Source organism: Corvus cornix, chromosome 2 (genome assembly GCF_000738735.6).
Source record: "Corvus cornix cornix isolate S_Up_H32 chromosome 2, ASM73873v5, whole genome shotgun sequence".
Lineage (NCBI taxonomy): Eukaryota > Metazoa > Chordata > Aves > Passeriformes > Corvidae > Corvus > Corvus cornix.
This window is the reverse complement of record NC_046333.1, coordinates 82,924,537-82,947,921: the sequence shown is the minus strand read 5'-3', so window position 1 is coordinate 82,947,921 and position 23,385 is coordinate 82,924,537. Positions and strand designations below refer to the sequence as shown.

The 23,385-nt window shown below is 37.4% G+C and overlaps 1 protein-coding gene across 1 annotated transcript in view; it reads right to left on the bottom strand.

Annotated features, from left to right (window-relative positions):
• The window catches only part of ABCA13 (ATP binding cassette subfamily A member 13), a 179,807-nt gene that overhangs the window by 119,940 nt on the left and 36,482 nt on the right, over positions 1 to 23,385 (bottom strand). Inside the window, exons 16-22 of the mRNA XM_039549863.1 lie at positions 23,042 to 23,163; positions 20,301 to 20,495; positions 18,288 to 18,452; positions 12,592 to 12,769; positions 10,206 to 10,345; positions 5,430 to 5,543; positions 4,719 to 4,809 (exon numbers count right to left, since the gene is read on the bottom strand). Coding sequence (XP_039405797.1) covers positions 4,719 to 4,809; positions 5,430 to 5,543; positions 10,206 to 10,345; positions 12,592 to 12,769; positions 18,288 to 18,452; positions 20,301 to 20,495; positions 23,042 to 23,163 — 1,005 coding nt within the window. The remainder of the gene's footprint in view (positions 1 to 4,718; positions 4,810 to 5,429; positions 5,544 to 10,205; positions 10,346 to 12,591; positions 12,770 to 18,287; positions 18,453 to 20,300; positions 20,496 to 23,041; positions 23,164 to 23,385) is intronic.

Sequence of the window (23,385 nt, the reverse complement as noted above, 5' to 3'; positions counted from 1 at the left end):
AAGTAAGACTTTAAAAGAGGAGCTTGCAGCACAAATGCCTTCCAGTGCCTTCCTGAAGGTTTGTAAGGACTGTGCTCAGCAAGGAGCTCACAAGTACTAGTGGAATAGGGTTTATATAAAGTTGGTAGAAAATTATTCCAAGTTGCTGGGCTGCAAAGCAAGGATAGAGGAAAATAATTGTCTTGCCCACACACAGCTAGCTTAGGAAGCAAAGGGCTTTAAAAGAAAACCACAAGCTTTTCACCCCTCAGCTAAATATTTACCTTGCTCCACATGAGTAAATCTGACATAGTAACCCTGTTAAACACGTTTAGAAATTGATAACTTTGCGAGGTCTTGCAGCATGATGATTTTATAGAGTTTGGAAGAGTTCTACATCTATCCACTCTGTCCATGACACTTTATAGCAGGAGTAGCAGGGAGAATAACGTCACTAAGTCTGTTAAAATTTTTATAGCATTGCAGAGAAATTAAAAAAGATACAAATACAAGCAACTTGTATTTGAGGACAATTAGAAGTCAGCTGAATGAGAGTGAAGATGTGACAAAAGAAGGGAATATTTGCTTTAGTTAGAAGACAATCACAGAGATCAGGAGATTTTAGAAAACTGGAGTTTTGGATAAAAAAAAAGATTGTGAATGGTAAAACCAGTAACATATGGATATATTCAAGACTTTAATTTAATGCAAGCTAGGTAATTACAGGACTAAACAGCTGATGCAATATAAGATTAATGAAATTTCTTAAAAAACAAACAGAAGAACAGAGGTTTACAGTTAAATTACACATTATTATGGACTAATAAAATGAACAAAAAATATACAGACTAAGATAAAAATAAGAGTGCATATCATTTTTCAAGAAGTAAAATGACCAAGTGAATCTATACAAAGAAGTATAATCAACGTGTAAATGCAGAGGAGTGCTCTGGCACTTTGGAGAGATCAGTTTCACAAAGGCATAAAAGCTCTTGTGATCTATAGCCCATATTGATTTTCAGTTTTTATATGATGTTAATTTTGTCAACTGTATTCCCTTAAAATAAGGAAATTCTAGTTTCATAACCCACTCCACTTAAATCATATTCTGTCTTGACCATTCAAACTATAAACCATTTATTGCATATTATCGAATCTCCTTAGTTCTGTTAAAAAGCTTGAGAAACACAGGTACAGGTTTCTGTGATGTTGTCGGCATCAGTGAGGATGGATCTGATAATTCCAGAGATCATGATAACTATTTAATGGAATCTGGTTTGTCCGTAACCTCTCATGTAGTTCTCAGTGTTAGGTCCTCAGAAACCAAATCCAGTTATTACTCAACTGATAGATTGAGACAGCTGTTTCCAGCAGGCCCTGCAGTTTTAGAGACTTGCTCTTTCCTACATCCTATCTTTCCAATATTGTGTTTCTGCAGGCTTCGGTTTTTAGCTGTATTATGATCCATCTTCACCTTGAGGCGTGAGCTTTGCCCAACCCAGACAAGCCAGCAGTTCACTGGTTAAGAAAATCATCTGAAGAGAAAGTAGATTCAAATTTGATTCGCTTGCCTAAGGAGGACATGGAACACGGATTCTTTCCAGTTTGAATTCCAGATGCCATTTGCCATTTTTCTTAATGAAAGAGTGCACAGCCAGCCCAAGTCTTCAAACAAAGCCTTCAAACCAAGGCCAATTTCAACTAAATCTCACAACCTGTCTGCAAAAGAAAAGCCACACCAGCTCACACCAACCATGACTGTATGTATTGGTTTGGCACAGCCTGGTTTTTGGTAGCTGAGGGGCCACAGAAGTCACTCCTCTGAGAAGGTCCTGGAAGTTCCCACCATGTCCAGCAGAGCAAATCCCTGATGGCTCTGAAGGGGGACATGCTGGTGGCCAAACCTGGGCCAATGAGAGAGGCTGGCAATGCCTCTATGATGACATATTTAAGAAGAAAATCAAAATAAAGTCACACAGTTTTTTTCCAGTCAGAGAAGAGGAGGAGGTGAGAACATGTGAGGAAAAACAACATGGAGATACCAAGGTCAGTGAAGAAGGAGGGGGAGGAGGTGCTCCAGGTGCTGGAGCTGAGATTCCTCTGCAGGCCATGGTGAGGACCATGGTGAAGCAGCTGTGCCCCTGCAGCCCATGGGGATCCAAGGGGGATGCAGAGATCCACCCGCAGCCTGTGGGGGAGGTACCCGTGCTGGAGCGGGTGGATGCCTGGAGGGAGCTGTGATCCAGTGGAAGACCCAGTGGAGAGAGACAGCCCTTGCTTCCAGGCTGGAGCAGCCCTTCCTTCGAGGACTGCACCCCATGGAAAGAGAGACCCACAGCGCAGCACTTTTGGGACGACTGTGTACCCGTGGGAGGGGCTCATGCTACAGGAGGTGCAATGTGGCTGCTGCTCCTGAGAGTGAACCAATGTCAGAGAGGTTCAGGGAGAACTGCCTCCTGTGGGAGGGACCCCACGGCCCACAGGAGAAGACTCCTCTCCTGGAGCAGTGGGAGGAAATTCGGTGATGAACTGACCAAATGCCCTGTCTCCCTGTGCTGTCGGTGAGAAGGAGGGAGGGGCTGGGGGGGGGAAGGTGTTCTAAGGACTTATTTTACTTCTCACTATCCTCCTTTGACTCTTAGTTAGTAATAAATTCACTTTGAAACCTTAAGTTGAGCCTGTTTTGCGCTTGAATTATTGTAGAGGGATTCCTTGTGGAACAGGGGCATATGATACCCCTGGAAAAATTGGACAACTCAGGGTTGCTGAGGAAAATCCCCTGAACTGGCCCCTGGCTGCAGCCAAGCCTGGAAAGCACCTGGCTGCAGGCAGCCCTGGAAGTCCTTGGCAAAGCAATACACTGGTCAGCTCCCCCACGGATTAGAGGCCGTCTAGAGGGACTGGGTGTGAATCTTTGCAAAAGTAGATACAAGCCTGTGTAGGTAAACAATAACGGGAGAACGATGCTCAAATCATATCGGTGTATGTGTCATTACTCTGGCTAGCTCTCCAGCACTCAGGCTCCCCCGAAAAATTATTTCTGCCAGTCCTTAACTCATGAACCCTTTGTTAATTTTTTTCTCTCCTCTACCCAGTTGTGTCAGGGGCGGGTGAGCGAGCAACTCTCATGGGTGTCTGGCATTGAGCCAGAGTCAAACCAAAACACCGTACCAGCTCTGGGCAGCAGTACAACTTAAGACTGAGAACACACTTAATTTACAAGCTCTCAAGAGTTTCCATGGATTTTGTCCATCTCCTGCCTAGAGGCAGATACTGAAAACCAATAAAAGCTGTACTTCAGGTACACTTAATTTATTTTAGCAGTACTCTTAATTCTTTGACTGTAAAGCAGACTTAATGACCTGTATTTCTGTAAAGTCCATTTTTTCAAAGCAATGAGGGTCACAAAGTCCCTCTGTGGGGGTGCCTGAGAGCTCATCACTGCCCTCCTCCAGAAAGTGACTGGAACAGATTCGTGTCTGGCTCATAATTTTCCTAACACCACTGACTGAAACCACACAGATCTGTCCTTTCTACCACAATCCTCCTCTAGGAAGTACCCTGCTCCCTTTGTCCATGATGTCATACTGTCTGTTACTGCATTTTATCCCACTTTTCCCTCTTTCTGATCGTCAAAATCATGAACTTTTCTTAAATGACATTGGACTCTGCTTCAGTACAAACTTTTCCTTCTGGCACATGCTAGCAAGCATTTTAATGATCGTGCACCTACCTTACTGACAGCTGGACATACTGAACTTTTTTCAATTATCAAAGTCGTATAAAATAGTTAAGTAACTTAATTTTACAGCATAATCCTTTCTCTTCTCCTACTTAAATCCTTGAATATCCCAAATTAGTCAATATAATAGCTTCCCTTCTTCTCCATTAAGAAACATTCTCCTTGGGCTATCTATCTAACCCTGGAGGCTCTCTGTTTGACTGCCAGGGTTCACTACCAACGCAGAAAGGGGCCAGCCAGGGATGGCTGTGCCCAGGGGGAGGCTGCTGGGCAGACCCATGCAGACCCATGAATCAGGGCCACTTCTTTCCAACAGAGCTGCACAGAGCTGGGCCTGGGCCTGCTCCAGGTTGCAGCTCCTACCACTACACACCTGGTTCTGGACCTGGGCATGGACCTGGGCCCACACTGCTTCCCACAGGTTGATATTCTGCCCTCAGCATCATCCCCACGGCCCCACTGGGCTATCCCAGGGCTGGGACTGACCCTGGTTGCTTCCTATTGACAATGCAGCTCCCTGGTTATAACCCTCTCAGGCTTTTCTGAGGCTCAAGGGCACCACACTCAACTGATTCTGAATAAATGGAGAAAAAAACCCACAGAGACTTTTTGATCAAACACACTCTATCCAATCTCATTTTCTATTTATTTCCTTCAAAATGTACTACAAAAATATACTTCTACCTAATGGAACTGTGGCTACTGGGTTTATATCTCCCTTCACTCCTTTTAAGTATAGATGATATGTTTGGACTCTCCCATGACACTTTGCCACTTCTGACTTGTTACCAATATTGTTTTAATATTTGAAATTCAAACTATCCAGTCACCCAAAAGAAAAAAGACAATTACAATTGAGACTAACTCAAGAGCGTAAGGTCTCTTATTACTTTGCTTAAGTATCACAGAGACAGGTAAAATATTCAATTTCAACTAAATGTAGTTCTAAATTGAAGTCTAACAGGGCTAATCATTACATGTACTTTCATATACGTACCATATGCTTGCATTTTTTTAAGGAGTTTTTCCATGTTGATATCCAAATTACTTTCTATGAAATGCTTTATGAAATTGTTTTGAAGTGCTTCCTAAAACGAAAAGTGATAGATGTCACCTCAAGTTTACCTTCTCTAAATATACAAAATATACATATGCATTAATGTTCAGTTCCATTACCAAGATTTCCTGCATAACACTGGAGAAGTCATTTAGCCTCTCCATGTCTTCGGTCTTTCCCTCTTAACAGGTTAACACCACACCTTTCAAATAAATGGCAGGGGGTGGGAAAGGGATTTAGGAGAGGTCACAGGGGAAGACACAAATATGTAGCATGGAAAAACCCCAGTAACAAGAATGCCTTTTTTATTTTATAGTCAATATTTCCCTCATCAGTTTTTTTAATCAGTTTCACATTTTGCTGGCAAATATAAGCCATGAACAAACAACTACCAAAACCATGTTATTTCCCTTGTTCAGTGATACTGGAGTGATACTGGAGATAGTGAGGCAACATTGCTTTTAATTATTTTTACATCAGAAGTTTCTCAGCATCAGGCTATAGGTTCATAACCTAAAGCTAATCTGCCTCTTTTTCAGCTGTTTTTAAACCTGAAGTCAGATATATGTGTGGTTTTACGTGTATAGAAATACTGTCTAGATCACACAGCAAAAAGTTGGAAAATAGAAGGATTTCCCACAGCTCACCAACCTGCAGTCGTGAAACTGTGAGAACATTTCCACTGGTTTTGAAGACCTCAGACATCCTAAGCCATGTCTCAGAATAAGTCTTCAAGTTTTCCACAAAACCAAAAGTGAAATTAGCCTGGGAAAAAGAATGCAGGGAAACAAATGAAGTGAAACATGCACAGTAAATCTTAAGAAACAGAAAAAACTGGTACACTTTAGATCTTCTGCAACTCCTTTCCATTTCATTTGGATAAACAGCAGTAAGAATATCCGTTCTCTTTTTTTTTTTTTACTTAAGAAATTAAAAGCATCTTTTTCAATACCAAGCAAACCAAAGTTTTCCTGTGCTCTGCATGTTTCCCACCTGAAGTATCATAAAGACTTATTTATTTTATAGTGTCTCTTTCACAGAGAGTACCATGGGGGTGCTTCAGAAAGACAGAAAAAGAAATACAGTTAGGACATATTCAAAAGAAAGCCTTTCAGTTGTGGGTCTTTTATTCAAACTAGTTCGACTGAATACATAATAAAAATGAAATTTGGAAGGACAGCTTGGACAATAAATTCAACTGATCAATAAATCTGTTTCAAAATACTCTCACAGGGAAAGACTTGAGTAAAGCAAAACATTTTCTGTCCCAGTCAAACATAGGTTACAATTTCTCTCTTAGCAAACAAGTGGAATTTTTTTTTTTCCAGCCTGTTTTAAACAGCTCACAAGTATACTCAAGACTAGAAAATATTGTGGCATCTTTTTGTTTAAATTGCTGTTATCAGTCACAGAAGTGCATTTAAGAACAATCCAGCATGGTTGTTATGGTAAAAATTGTTCACATTTTCCAGCAAAGAGTGTCTGCAGTGAGTTGTAAACTCTAGTTTGGGACCACACTTTTTGCAATAATTCCCATTGAAAGTATAAAATTTCTGCCATAGTATTTTAAGTGCCTTTTTCAAAATCCCACTCTTAGCACAACATGAAAAAACAACTTCTGGTGGCTCTTTTTTCCTCTTTATAACACAGAAGGCCCCAAAGAGACCTTACATGTAATTTTGTTTCCCTGAAAAACATTACGCATTTAATTTCTATGAGAATCCCTATTCCACTTCAAAGAATGGAATTCATTAAGGTTAAAGAGAAAGTGATCCTAAATGTTAAACTAAATCTGCTGTCAAATAGACTAAACAAGTTCTTCCCATCAGAAGCAACACAGAAACCTCATGGATTGAAACCCACAAGCCAGGCATGATGGTGACAAGATGAAGGAGACCAGGAAGGCTGCAAGGGTAGCAAGCAGCCAGTCTCGGAGATTGCTTTCTCCCTAGGACAGAGCAACCACAGGTCACACCAGAACACAAGGAGATCAAACTTTCAGACACCACTAGAAACTACTATATCAAGCAGCTTGTAAGATTTGGGCTCTGTAGATCTTAGTGCTTCTTGACTTGATTCTGAGCAGCACAAAGGAATAATTTTTGTGCTGAAATTGCTTTCAAAGAGCTACAGTAACTATAATGTGCTTGTATTCAACTGCCTTACACAAGAAACTAAAAAAACAGCAGCAGCATGGATTTTTGGAAAAGGTGAACTTTCTGTAATGTAAACACTTATTTCAAAGAAATTAAAAGCAGCAAAGTGGTTAAGTTGTGTGCAGGAGGTACAGAGTTTAAGGCACCATAGAGGAAACTGAACAAATACCTACTGCTTATCAAAAAAAGATTTGAGGAAGACCACATATATATATATATACACACAATACAAAGCAGGAAGCCACTAGAAAACTTCCTTTCAAAGGAAGGTTACATCCAAATAAGAAAAAAACCCCAAAACCTTAGGCAAAAAAAAGCAAAACGAGGAGTTAGTTTAAAAGTGTTTTTTGCTTTTTCATTCATGACAGCAGGCATTAGGGAAGTTCCTGAGTCAGAAGCCTTCCACATGCAGAACACTTTGGACAATCTGTCTCTAATCAAAGCAGCAGTAAAAAATAAACGTGCACAGTAAAACTTAAAAAAAACTTAACACAAAAAAAACTTAAGCACAACTTAAAAAAAATTGACAATAAGTAATTTCCAGGAAAAGATAATGTCCAGTGAAGAATTTCAAAAGCACTCGAGGATTAAATAGCTGAACTACTCAGTGTAGTGTAACCTCCTGATTAAAACTCCCTTGTCATGAGGGAAGTGGAAAATAACAAATGCAAAAATATGCATAAAGATGCTGGGGGAACCAGAGGATTGCAGACTAATAATTCTGAAATCTAAATAAGTTTTAAATTTTTTTATACTAATAATAAATTAAAATAAAGCGTAGTAGTAAATAGAGAATATAAATAATTACAGCTGGGAGATAAAACCACAAAATATTAAAATAGAAGGTGCCGCAGTCTGAAGTGGAATAAAAAGCAAGTGAGGAAGAAGTGCTTGATGCAGAACTCACCAAAGGAGCAATAAATACTAGGAATTCATATAACCTGAAAAGCAAGTGGACAAATTATAGCGGTAAAGTCCTGGCAAGCCTGACCCCAAAGTTTTTGGAAACATCAGAACGTTCTTCTAACATGAGTGCTGAATATAAGATCAACTCTGAGAATCTTCTGAAATAGGAAATACTTCCATAAGATCAGTTCATCAGTGGCAAAAAAGTTTTGTGAAGGCAAAGATCAAAGACGTCACATGTGGCCTTTGAGTTCCTGGATGCCATAGGGCACTGAACTGTTTTACCCTCAGTCATCGCCACAGCCTGTTTCTGTGACTATCACCATTACTCCACACAGTAGAACTGCTGCCGTCTCTGAAACTCGAACCCAGCAACCTCACAATTTATCGAAGAAAGGTCAATTACACAGTCTCAAATTTAATAGTCCATGTGGAAATCTTAGAGAATATGTTAGAGTATACAAACATCAGTGTTCTTCAAAGCTGTAATCTGCTACTTCTTTCTTCTAGTAAATAGATGACATGTAGCCACACACTCTGAAGGAAACTAGAACTGTTCCAATTTCAGTAGGAGATCAGGCTTGTAAAGGCTACAGGGTTGGGGTTTAGTAGCCACTTTTGAGACACTGGGGACAATATTTTGAATTTAAACTTTTGTTTCTGTTCAAGGAACAGCTGGGAGATTTTTGTAATAAAACCAGAGAAGAAAATTTCCCACTACTTTCATATTTACACATAAACAGATCCCCATTCATAACTGCTTGTTAGATTTGCAGGACTGGGAAGAGGGGAAAGAGTGTATTTATACAGATTTCTGAATAAGCTGGTGGAACTTCTGTGATCCTGAGAATATATAATGAGAATGAGAGCTTCTACCAGGATCTTCTTATTGTTCCAGAGCATTAAACCCCACCCCAAAAAAAAATCCCAATCAGCCAACCAACAAACCAACAAATCCAAAAAACCAACCCACAAGCTAACTTCTTCCTGAACTGTATTACTCAGTCCAGATTTCACTAAAGGTCTATGGGGGAACATACTGTGTGTGAAGATATTCATCTTTCTTACAGATGCTTTTAAGAATGGAGGTTTGGCATATTAATTGGCAAAATAATGGGGAAATGTTTTAAGTGCTGTATTCTAAATGTCATTGTAACACAGAATATAATTTCAAAAAGATATGTAATATTTATCATTTCTTACAACTCGTCTTTGTAGAATTTCCATCTATAAACATCAAGAGCAGCTTCATTTCTAACTGACTAAAAATTTTAAATTAATCATACTGTACTCCAGAGTGATAACCTGTTCCTCAAATTAAGTTATTTAACTGCAAAATATGAAACCACTCAATATCTTTTTTCCAATTCAGAACAGAAACTATAAAGTTATCTATTATCTGCTGTCTAGAATGGGGTTTTGGACTTAGTTTTTTACTATTTTTTAGAACACAAATCAGAATACCACAAAGTTTTCAATTTACAGAGAATATCGTTACCATCGTATTTAAAGTTACTATGGTCTTTTTGTGTACCACTTATAAGCAGCAATTGTTTTTGTCCAGATTTTAAATTAATCCAAATTGTCATTCTTGCAATAACTAATATTGCAGGGTAAAAGCCATATATTTAGATCAATGCAAAATTTGCAGAGAAATCTAAAACAAGTCATAAACCCTTCTCTTACAGAAGTGCCTCTAATCTAGGCATGAAGAAACATGTCACTGTCAATAATCACACTCAAGACAGAATAGCAGCCATAACAGAACTGCAGAGACAGTAAAACTCTTGAATACCATCATCAGCATCCACACATACAGCACCTCAGTTATGACTGGTCACTCAGATACTGGTGTTAGAAACAATCAGGAAGGATGAACTGAAGATTTCTTCTTTTTTTTTTTTTAATTCAGCTCAGTGACTCCCTAAGAACAGGCTTTTTTCCCTGGAGCATCCCTTCCCCAGGTCTCTATGATGCCCCATTACAGTTCCCATTTCCCATAAGAAAATGTTGAAGGCAAAAGCTTGCCTAGAATACCTGCACCCTACACCTTGATTCAGTATGATTCCCATGACACTTTTGCTAATGTGTTCCATTTAATCTTTCTATTCATGGTTTAAAGGACTTTGGGCAAAATTCTGCTTTTCACACTGAGTTGGAACCACTGTAACAAGTAGGATAAAAGTTAAGAGAAGCATTAAGTTTAAAGTGGGAAACAGGTGAGACCTCAGGGGGCAGGTTGGATCTATGTTTCTGAAAGGTAATTATCCAATTGCTTCTTCCTACCCTGGAAGAAGCGGACCTTTAAAACCAAGTACAAAGACAAAATCAATACACAGAAATAGTGGGGTTTTTTGATACTCACCTTCTCCATCACCAGGTTAATCATGTTGATGTTTGAATTGTACAGTATCTTCCCATGTAATAAAGGTTTCAGGAAAGTCCATAGCAAAGCCCCATTAGGAGCCTGCAAAATCTCCTGATAAAGCTTCAAGCAAAAAGGAGCTGCAAAAGCAAAGACAGGCTCGAATTTAAGATGGACAACACAGGTGAGATTGGAATTTTTTTATTCAAAGAAAAGCTTGAGTCTTATTTTAGAGTCTACCACAGCACCATGCCAAATACTGTTGCCAGTATTTTGGTAACAACATCATCCAACTACCACTAAACAATCAGTATAGGCCCCTACAGAAATTCTTTAACCACAGTCTATGATAGTGTTGAGGATGAAGAACTCTAAACACTGAACAGGAAAAAAAAATCAGAAGCCAGAGCTCCTTGCATTTCTGAAAAGCAGCCTGTGAATCCCATCTATCCTAAAATCATATTAGTGCCTGTTAGAGCAGAAGGACATATGTGAACCTTCTTCCCACAAAATTGAATTTAGAGGGAAGAATTAAAAGAAAAAAATCTCCTTCCACACCTGCCATTGTTCTTCAGCTTTGGGTTCCTATATAAGAAAGAAGTAGGAATATACAAAATCCTTCACAAATACTGACTTTTCTTTTTGTATAATCTTATAAAAACCTACCAAAAAGGCAGGCAAAAAATTTTCAGGACACTTAACTTCTTGATTTGAAACATCTAATCAATTGTCTTTTCCATTCTTTAATAAAAACCCGTATTCCAACATCACATGGGGCTATTAATACATTAGGGTGTATGTCCTTCAGAACTAGGATCTAAGGAACAGTTTCAAAGATATCCCACTGCATTTGTACTCATGTAAAGGCAATCAGTTTCCTATTAGAAACATGCAGATTTTTATGCCCAGCTGATGTTTTTGGGGGGTTTTATTATTTCTTACAAGTGGTATCAAAGTATCCCATTTCTAGTGCTCTGAAGAAATACTAAATAATGTCATTAGCTCCTCAAGGAAGACAAATCCTTTTACATAATGGAAAACTAGGCCAAAACCATTTAAACTCCTGAAAGAAAGTGAAAGAAAGATGTGTCAGAAATATTTCATTAAGAAAGGCCAGTTCTTTACCCAAATTTTTACTTTCTTAAATTAAACAATCATTACTAAAAACAATCATTGCTAAACAATCGCAAAGAATAATGAGGCTACAAGTTGGCCGGTCAGAAATGTCAATAGGCTAAAGGACACTGAAGACCTGCTACTCTGGCTTTGCTGTGAACTTCAGAAAGTCACTAGGAAGTGCTGGTATACAAAAAATACATACAAGTTAATCACTGTGAAGGGGTATGAATCAAGTTTCTGCAGCCTCAATTTTTTTTCCATTGCCCCATGCAGAAATTTGTAAAGTATGGGCAACAGTATTAATTCACTCATGGGAATGTAGGAAATAACGGATGCCTTAAATATTTCGGAGTCCTGTGGTAAAAGGTCTCACAGCACACCAGAGTTGTGACAACTCTGAAAAAAAAAGAAAAGAACTCTGGAAAAAAAAGATCAAGAAACAGTGCTTCTGGCCTAAACAGCTTTTAAAAAGACAAAGTTCCAAACAATCTTTCTAATCAGCCATCCAGCTGACTTCAACCTTCCAGTAGGAAAGAAAAACAGAGCTGCCTGCTTAGCATTACATCCCACACATGCAAGTGAGAAGGCCAAAACAGAGCTCTGGCTCCCTCCCAAGGATCCCAGCCAAGCCTGGAGCAACTTTGGGCTGTAGAAACCAATAGATGATGGAGGCATCCCTAGTGACACTCTATCACTGTAGTCTTCTCTTGCGCAGGGCCACCTGAGGCACTAACAAGGTCATTAACAATACTAAAATTAATCAGGGTAAGTCAAATGTGTATTGAGGAAAGGGACCAAAGGTGAAACTACATGAGTGCTAAGGGATTTTTCTGAGCACTTGACAAAGAGAATAGGAATATCAACCATTAAAAAACTCGTTCTATCCAGAAGGTTTGCATATTTTACTGCTCAATAATTACCACAGCTTTGTGTTTACAGAAGAAGGGAAAGCAGCAATATATTCTCAATCTGGTATCTCAAAGATATGTTTTTAATACCAAGTGCTGTAAAACTGTTAATAAAAATGTCTCAAAGAAAGGAATACTCTTAATTATTTGCAAAGATAGAAAAAAACCAGAATCACTTCTGTCTCACCCACAATTATCTCATAGCCACTAAATTTTTATTGATCAGCATCTTGTGCTGAAGTTAACTGAGTCAGTATCAACTGAGACGTCAATGGGTATATAAACATTTCCATTTAAGTGGGAAAAACGTCTCTTAACTCTGAATGCATACTGCAACTTGTGATTGATGTTTTTCTTACTTGAGTTTTCAGGAATGCCATATTTTGCCATATTGTCCTCCAAAAGTCCCATGATTCTGGGCATGTCTATGAAAAGGTTTGCATTGCTGAAAAATGAAGATTCTTCTTTACACACTGCCTTGATTACAGACTCCAGGGATCCAACAGCTGAACTTCTGAACTGCCCACCTTGTAAAAGCTAGAACAAATGGACAAAAATACAGATGAATCGAAGTTGCTTTAAGTAGCTTCAAGGAGTAGCCCTGGTGTTCTGTCAATATTGACATCTAAGGAGATTGACAAAATTAGGCTGTTGAAACAGCCCATAAGGATGAGGGCCTGGTGTGCTCATTTCTGTTCTTCTGATCACCATTATTACAGGGAAAGGTAACGTAGTATTAATTGTCAGGATACTCAATGAAAGGCAGTAGCGCAATGTACTACACTAAAACTTGAAAAATACTGTGTAGCAGTTAGGCAGAAAAGGAATGAAAACATCAAGACAACTGGACTGCAGATACCCTGATTCCAGTTTTCACAAAATGTGCTCTTCTGGTAGATTATTCCTGTGTCACAAAGGCAGAAGAAATAACGAAAACAGTTTAGTTATGAATGTTTGCAGTGAAGACAGTTGCTAATAAGAAAAAAAATTATTCAGATGCACATGCCCTAAAAGCCTATTTTTCAAGTACATCTTTTAACTTGTTAGATGAGCTTGCAGTTTTTGCACGTCTTGAGTCATACGAGCATTTATTATTGCCATTTGTTCATGACTAGCATACTTCTAATGAGGAGAGAGAGCAATCTGCCTGCTTTTATGGCTTAAGCACCATCATTCACCACATTCAAAAAGAAAGAAGAACAACAATAGTCTCATCCTCTGTGCAGCTCCCCTTTTCAGATAATGTGCTCAGTTGTAAGTGATATCTCACAGAAGGCTGTACAGGTGCACAGCTCTAAGAGGACACAACTGCAAGGCATCGTGCTGCTGTGGGACAACTGAAGAGTGCACTGGCTTGCCTGATACTCATTACTATTGCAGATGCTTGTCAAGAAATGCATAACTAGACTATCAGACATCATTTGAAGACTCCACAACTGGCAAATAGAAAAAACACTGTGATATGTCAAACACAAACATTCGGCACTGAAAAAAATTAGCATTTTATTGTCGGAATTTTTTTAAAGAGAAGAGTCAATTTTCAAAGTAGTACAGCACTTTACATAAAGACATAATCACAGACAGTTTAGAAATTGCGCTGTTAGAAACAGTTTATCCTGATCAATGCATTTACTGAAGTGCCAGGTGCTTCTTTAGCAATCCTGGAGGAATATTAGAAAGTGTCGTTTAAACCTCAGTGTTAGCTGCTCCCAAAATCTTACTTTTAGCTTACATTTTCAGCACAGAGCATAGTAAATAAATAATACCCATATTTCATAATACAATCATCCACAGCCCTTGAATGAATCTGCTGGCATGGACTTCACTGGAGAAATAAACTTTATTTATGCACGATGCTGTATAAAATTGGTTATGAATCTTTATTAGTGACTATTTTCACTAGAGGGATAAATGAGGCTTATTTCAGTCAAAGAGCACAAACTTGCTAATTAATTCCAGTTCAAATTAAAATAACTTGAAATTCAAATAATGAATATTTATGCAGTAAACTGCCACTAACAGGCTGGATCTACTTACTGTATTTCAATTAAATATCCACTGACTCGAAAAGATATGTTTCTTAAAATTTGGCTTTGATAAAGTATGAGAAATATATAACAAAAAAAAAGTTATCTTTGATCGAGTTGTTCTAGTTTAAACTATGTAAAGTAGGGCTGTAATCAAGACTGATGAATCCAAACAACCAACCTCCTACAAACAAAGTAATCAGTCAAGCAAGCCACTGTAGCAAATTCATGGAAGAGGAAGGCTGGTATGGAAGATTAAAAGGTTATCTGGAACTGGATTTTCAAATGAAGGCAAAAAGCTCATAGCCTAGGAGCTTCTGACCTAACTGAACAGCTGTATGCCTAAAAAAATATTATGGATAAAAATAAATTCACATGGAATAGAAGTACCAGCTACCTAAAAAAAGAAACTTAAAAGTCATACTGGGCTACAGCTTGCACATAAAACTAAAATACATTCAGAATCATTACATTAGAGAGAAAGAAAGAGAAAAAATAATGCAATTTTCCTGGAAAACTACAAAGAGGTTAAAGATATTTCAAAATTTAATGCAACCAGAAGGCTAAAGGAAACAAATTCAGAGAAATAGATATTCCTAAGTCTGGGAAAAAATGTAAACAGGTCAAAGTCTTTTTTGTCCTGAAATTGACAGAATCAGGGGGATAGCAGCAAAACTACTGATTTGATTGAACAGTTTTTCAGAAGCCTATCAAATTTAGATGGCACCATCTGAAAAGTAGAAAAGTCATATATATTCAGGAAGGAGGAGTATAATGATCCAGGAAATAATGGATATCTGATTCTGATGTTTATTAGGGCAAGGTATACTGTAAATTTTAAAGTGGAGAACATTAAAGACAAAAAATATTTGAGAAGTAGAATTTAATGCATTCTCAAATTATCATTCCTGACCAACAAAACATATTTACATGGGAGAACAATTCCTTTCTTCCCAAAAAAAGATACATGCTGTCTCAAATTCAGGTGAACTCTAAAAACCAATTAATGTTCTTGCTCTAGAAAATATTAATCAGCATTGATCCCATTGCTGATGAGTAGTGGCAGATAAAAAATGGCATTAAGAAAATATTGCAGGGAGCCTGTTAACAGGAAAGAAAGCACTGGACTACAGAGAAGTCATTAGTGTTATTCCTGTGAGCCCTGAAAGAAGCAAATTGCCTAAATTTGCCTATCATTTAATACCAGAAGGCATTGCAGGAGAAAAGAAGATCAGAATGCAATATGGCAAGAAACCAATTACCTAATTCAAATCAAATTGAATAGAAAGATAACCAGTGCAGAATGTTATTTATCAACTGAAATCAAGAGATGTTGCTATAAAATGGAGGTCACCTGAGTATATCACTCATCCTTGATCATGTAAGAGACAAAAATGTGTGCAGTTTATGATAAAGCTGAATGCAAGTTTAGGAAAGTCATTTTAGTAGGTACAGACAAGAATGAGCAGGTTACAAGAGTCATCAGTCATAATTCCCCTCAAAGACTGTACACATTTCTTCTTCCAAACCCAGCATGCAAAAACGATGCTAGGCTGTCTTAGGCAACTGAGAGCCTGTTATAAAATAAAAAACTAAAGCAAAAAACAAATACTAAAATAAGTCTATTCAACCTATCAAAACAGAGGACTGTGATTGGTCTTCTGCAAACATATGGGCAGGGCAGAGAAGTTAAAAATGTTACAGAACATTTTTGATACAAGAATAAATATAGTAGCCACAAATAAACCTAAGTCAGAATTTTATACATTTATAACCCAGACTGTTCTGCAGTGATAGGTTCAACAGAGAATTTGTTCAAGTTAGTGGAAGGATTACAGAGTGAGGCCACCACTCACAATTAACAGCATTCAGCAACTCAGGGAGTCCCCTGCAGCTTATCTATTGATGAGTGACAAGCATCCAAAAAATTGGGTATGAAAACATAAGCAAATAATTTCAAACAGCAAAAACAAGTAAAAGTCATTACTGAAATCAGCAGTGTTTTTCCTCAGGGAGTTACCCATTCACTCAGTGTTTTCAACAGTAGAATGTGGCTCCATATTCCAATTACTGCTGATGGATAGATATTGAGTTTTTACATCATCTTTTATTACAATATGTATAGCTTTTCAATTCAACTTCACATTTTATAGATATATTAAAATTATTTCTTTCTTTTCACTTTTCCTTTTAGACAGAAATCCCTGTACATAGCTGACAATTACTTTATTTCTTCTTTCATTATAGAAGTAATTATTTTTTTAGTCAACTTCAAAATTGACAATATGTCTTTCTGATGAAGGTCCACATATTTTTACCTTAAAAACATTTACATTCTTTATCTGAAAATCTTTCTATGTGTTTGAACTACTTTGCTCTTAGTTATCATGAAAACAAAAATCCAGAAGGATGGACTCCTTTGGAAGCAGAAGAAAACATTTAAGGACAGAGGTGTATAAGCAATATCTGCACTTCAGTGGAGCACTTATTCAATAGCACAAGTTTGGCCACCATAGAAAAGAAGCAAAAAATAATCAATAACTAAAATTATTATTGGAAAGTATAAAAAAATCGAGTTAAACATGAAAAAAAAAGGACACACTTTTACTAGTCTTCGAAATTTAAAGAAGTTACAGAGACAGAAGAGCCCTTGAAATCAAAAATGTAATTTATTAACAAAAGAAATAGGCACTGATTATTTTAATCCTCTACAAATTATTAGGTGATCAAAAAACCCCAGCAAATTCACAAGAAAAAGGGATTTAGCGAAACATTAGAAAATAAAGATTGTGTCAAAAAAAGGTTAGAACTCAAAAAGAACAAAAGTGCCAAGGTTAAATCTATGGTGTATTACAGGATAATAGGAGTGGCCATCGAGCAAAGCTTAAAACTGTGAGCAGATGGCCCTCTGCTGTTCCATTTGTTCCTTTGCAAACTTTTTTTAACAGCACCTTTTGAGAGGTTCTTCTATCAAATAAGGAACTTTGGGAGTTCAGTCCGAAAAGAATATTTCATTTGCTGGAAGGAAAGTTTAAGGAAAGAAGGAAAGATGCAAGTACCTGATGAAAGGCACCGTTCATTGCAGCAGCCACCCCAAAAAGAGAGGCTCAAAACCAAAACTGATAGATGCACCAGAACAGCATTTTTCAGCATGTCTCTATCACACAGATTAGAAGATCTTCAAAAAGATATCACTAAGGCAAATAGTACTTAAGGCAGTTTTTACTCTGTACTCTAGCAATAAACCAGATTACACCGTTTACCACTGTGGGATCTTTTAGAGGTTTGCAATTTTAAACCAGATTCAATCCTCAAGTTTCCACAAAGGACAGCAAACCCAGAAGGTAATGCCGTGGGGGTCAGCAGGTCTTCCTATGGAATCAGAACCTGCTTAGAAACAGAAATCTTTCTCATGATTCGTTTAACACTAGATTCACCACGGTGCTGGCTGTGTAGGTGTGCATACACCTGCCCTTCAAGGCAGGGACAAAAGAGATACCCTCACTCACACCTCATGCCACCTTTTTCTTTTTTTTTGAATGTCTGACAAGCAGAACTATCGCACAAACCCTTTAGGTGACACGAACAGAAACACGTGGTAGATACAAGAACTGCATATTCTGTCTTGAAATCATATCCTTTAAAAAAAGCTAAGCTATTTCTTGTAAACAAAATAATAGTCTGCTCATAAAAAAACCCCATGCAAACGCTGTTAGCAGAAAAGACCTGGCTAGCTATCTCCAAGTCACAGATAATAGACCATAATGTTAGTCAGTTGACAAACACTGAAGTAACTTAGACTATGATCTCATAAGTTAACAAAAAACCCCCGACATATCAATAGTCTCAGAATTACCAGACTGCTAGAAAGAGACCAAATGAATCTTGTTAGGGTTTATGGATTCTTCTCTAAGTTCCCAACTTTCTAGGAAATCATTTCTATTAGTGTGCCTCCTTACTAAGCACATATCCCTACCAAATCACCTCAGAATGGGAATTAATTTTGCATATTGAAATCCTACCCATACCTGCTGCAATGTGGAGATGTCGAGCACACCAATATTTTGAATTCCTTGGAGGAACACTGGAAGTTTTTCCATGACATGGTGGACTTTATTGAGAAGTGAACTGATACTAGAAACCACATCCAGTAGCATATTTAATACATTGCCTATCTCAGCTGGTATCTGGACCTTGGAAAAGAAGGAAAAAAATCACCACAGTAAATTCCAGTTAGAAACAAATGCTAACCTTTCAATGAAACATTCAAAATTATTCATCTTTATTCTAAAACTGATTATATAATGTTCCTACAAACCATGTTAAACAAAACTCCTTTTGATATAACTCCCCAGTTGCTCTCAGATTAAGCTGAAGAGAAGCTCTCTGTAATGTAATGTTAGAACTGGCTTATGACAAATCATGAATTAATATGCAGAGGACATGTTTACACTTGCCAAGTTGAAGAGAGCTCTCCAACACAAGATGCTAATAGGATCTGCAACATTCTATCCCCTTAGAATTAATTGTAAATGGAAACTTTTCCTTCACCAGTTTAAGGATGTTCAATGCAACAATTCCATATTTTTAAAATAATTTATAAGTTAAATTAAATCTAGAAAGCACTTTTATTGCTTAATATGACTCCTAAAGTAACTAACTTTCCTGACACACTCTTCCTGCCTTTGAATTTTTCATACCCAAAATAACTGTGTGCATTTTATTACCTACTTGACCTAAGTTCAATTGGCTGTTTGCTATTTCCACCATGCAAATTCATCATTATGGATTTTCTCTCAGTTCCCTTTGCTTTTGTGGATTAGTTAGATGAAACAATAATATAAACTGATTCATTGTTACCTGCCTATGCAAAATAATAAAACCACTACAATCTCACTATATAGTTTCAGTTCTTCCTCTGATTATCTTTACTTTATCTACCTCTGTCTTCGTACTATAATGTCTGTGCTTGATTTTCTTCTCGGCCTTCATCTGCTTTTACTTATTATTACTTTATTATTTTTTATAATAGTAAAAAAAAAAAAAAAAAAGATTTGAAAATCACCTATAAAAAAAAATCTTATTTGGCTAAAAAGTAGCAGAATTTCCATTATCATTTAGGATGAGCTGACAACATTTTTTATTCTTTGCTAGGACTTGATTAGGTTTCTGTAGAGTTCAGCAGAAACACACATCAGAACAAGAACTGGTTTATTTTCTTCTATTTTTTTTCCTTCTAGGTTTGCAAATAATTCAGGAAGTAAAAATCTTTTCTTTTCCCTCTGGTATCTTTACCTATTCTGGGAAATTGTCTTCTTTTAAGATTCTATGTCTAACCTGCTTAACTGAGCATGCAGCATCCAGAATAGAACCAGACATCTACGGCTTTAGAAAAAATTATTCTTCCTCACAATGTTATAACTATATATCAGCTATTCATGCTTACATTTATCTTCTGTCAATCAATTACCCCCAAAAGAACTGAAATGTCTTCTAACTATCCCATTCAGTAATTCTGTCCTTACAGATAAAACCATTATCTCGCTGAATACTCATACTAGATCCCAGATTATCTACAACTGTACAGTTAATACAGTTGTGCTACAGACTTTTGCATCCACAGTGCAAATTCTTCCTGGAAAATAGCTTTGTCATTCTTGTGATGTGAGCTCCTGTACTGGTTTTAGTTCAAATGTTGTCAGATCAGTCTTCCACTCTTACAAATAATGAAGTGACTAATTGCATGAACGTCAAACTCTGCTAAAGAATAATTTTATTATGTCTTCGACTTCCTGTGTTCTCTGTAAAGCTTTCATAATTAACTCCTCAGTGATGATTTTCATGGGGAAGCAAGAAATTGAATGCAGTAGCATCTATCAGCCCCATTCTTCAACTGTTGTATTCTGGGGAACTAAATAAAGACAAAAAATGCCATATGTCCACTGTTTGCTTTCATGGAGAAAGAATACATGAAGAAATAGTAGAACTATTAATCTAACTCTCTGTATGTTTAATGCTACCTTCAAAAGAAAACATCCTACCTTGTAAATGATGTGACGTACATTCAAATTTTGTATAATCAATACAAACGTGGTATACAAGTCCAGTGCTGGTAAAGAACATAATTCTTCCGCTACCAGGGAACTTCTACTGTTTTCAGGCAGCTTTAGCAGCAGGCTAAGTACTTCTTCATCACATCTTCCAGTTAAAGCTACCACAAAGGCACTGTAAAGGACCTATCACAATATATAAGTATTAAATTTTTTTTCTCCCTGAAATGCATCACCTTTTTTTATAGTCAATAAAGTGAAAATTTGTGTCACAGTAACATGACAATTTGCAGGCACAGACAGACCTGAAATAATAAACCGTACAGCTTTATATCAGATTGGTGTGTTCTTACTTTAGACTCCATGTGCATATAAAAAGATGAAGTGTATTTCTTACAAGGATTTGCTTTCATTTTTCACAGATCAATCATTCATTCTTGAGCATTCATACCATAAGCAGGCATATTTACAATGCTGAATACACTCCTTCTATCAGATATGCACCTCTGCTGCAGAAACACCTGAAGATCAAAATCTAGGGATATGAATCACTAAAATCAAACAACGTGGTCCTTCCTTCTTTCAAAGAACACACCAATTTAACACTTGGGGATGCCTATTTGGCACAATGTCCATTCTGAGCCAGCTCACATTTCTCAGTTAAACACTGCTTTAAAGTGTTATTTAATAGCAGATGAAGGTACAAATGCCTAAACAGACCGTGGGTGAGACTGTAATAAAACCATCTTGGATAATGGCAAGTGCTCAAAGTCCAGGTAGCTCAGGAGTTCTTAGCTACCCATTCTCAACAAGTCCAGAAAATTACAAGTTTTTGTAGGAGACTGTAGGAGCCAAAATACAGGGCTCCATTGTACTGCTTAGGACAGGACCTGTCTCTACTGCCTCCACTGAATGCATCTCTTGCTGGTTAAGAGTACCCAGTCAGGGAGAGGATCTGCAAGATAGTCAGGATATGCAATTGAACTCCTTAATTTCTCTGAGCATTTTATTTTCCAATTTCATAACTTGACTTTTTGATTTTTATTCTGGAACAGAATTTTGCCTTTTTGACGCTAAAAGATTTCCTATATTTTTAAATATTCTTTTTTTTTTCTGTGCATTCAAGGAACAGAATATGAACATAATTCTGTGAGCAGAGCACGATGATACTGATTTGGACTTCTTTCTGGGGAGGAAATTTGACTGAGACACAATTTGAAATTTAATTCCTTGTGCCTCGCATGAATATCACCATTTCAGTGCAGTTTTAAACCATTCTGTGTTTTACCGCCTAAGTTCCTCTGAACTTTCCTTGCAGCTTTCTGAGTACCAGAGCTAACCCAAACTCCTACATTCAGTAAATAAATGCTTATAGTCTTCCAGTTACAGGTTTTAAGCCATTTCAAATCACTTCACCACATGGAAATGAGCATGGACAGCACATAACATCAAGGCAGAAATTATAAGTACAGTAAGCACAAAAAATTCCCAGGCTTACTCTTACCATTCCAGAGACAAGCACAGTAGTAGTATATAATCACAGAAATATAGGGCTACAATGGGCCTATAGCTACCATTAAGGTTATTAGAAAGTGGCTGTATAGACAATAAACATAATAGGAATGCCTAAAATATAGCTCTAAAAAGTACTTGTGCAGCTTTCCTAATCAGTAAGAGACATAGGCTTTCTAATGCTCTAGTTGGACTGGGGGACAATTAAAGCACCAAGCAAACAAACAATTCTGTATAGTTATTCAAATGTGAGACGTGTGTATATATCTAAGCTCTACATATGGCTGGCAAAAAGTAAGGATGGAAAGTAATTTTACAATTCAGCCAATTAGCATTGTTATTCCAAAGCATCAAAGGTGCACTGAATCCCATTTAACTGAATTGTTTTCAGATTACTTCTCTCATTACCATTTAGTAGTATCACAATAACAAGCTAACAATAAAGGCAGTCATACTGCCGCAGAAGCAGAAGAACAAATCATCTATAAGTAGTTATGATGGTCTGAACCGACTTTTTAATGCTGCACTTTTCACAGAGATCTTGCGATGGTTTCTGCAAGTGGAGCATCACTGACACCCAGTGGCTGCTTGACTGAGCTGATCGGTTTGCACCAAATGTACCCTCAGCTCTTAACAGTCGTACTGACACTCGCCACAGAGACAACCTGTCAGTCACGTGGCATTTCTCATGATTTTGACTGATCACTGGGATCACAGAAACAGCAATGGTAACACACAGCCTTTCACGCAGAAAACTTAAAATACTCAAGAGTAAACAACTCAAAGTGAAAATAAAGCAAGACAGTGGTAAGATAATGTAAGAAGAGTGAGGAATACACACAGGAATTTTTAAAAAATTGCGTAAGAAAACTCTATACTGCAAGGAACAGAGGTTGTAATGTACAAAATGATATCTCCAGAAACCCCCATCTTTTCTACAATACCAAGACAGAGAAGCTCCAATTCTGTGACAGCGCAAGAGGGTAAAACTTTGCTGAAAGTAATGAGGCAGTGCCACTTAGACCAGAGGAATAGTGCTATAAATTGATCTCTTAATGCATCACATTATTATTTTAAAGTCCTAAAACTCACAAAGTATATCACATGGAAGTGATAAGTGAAAATATAAGATTCCACACAAGCAACATGGCTTGTTTTGCTTCAGCTGGCACATCATGCTATAGGTTGATCCATTAATCTGACACTTTTTGATCTTTTACCTCTGAATGAGAGACACTGGCTTCCAAGAGGGTATTGACAGTTTCTTCAGAAATATTGACAGAAGAACCAATGTCCAGCCTCAACTGAGTAATATTCTGCACAAAATCTTTGACTTTCACATCTGGAAGAGAAGGAAAATAGTACTAACAGCTTTGCTAACCAATTTGCTTAATTCAATTTCCTACAGATTGTATCCTTTTCGTTCAATTCACTGTGAGTGACAATACTGCCTTGTCAATAGTCTCCATAAACAGTGTCCCTTTGAATTTAAAAGAACAAAGAAGCAATTATTGTTCTACAAAATTACACAACAGGGACTAATAAAAGTGAAGAAAAGTGGAAC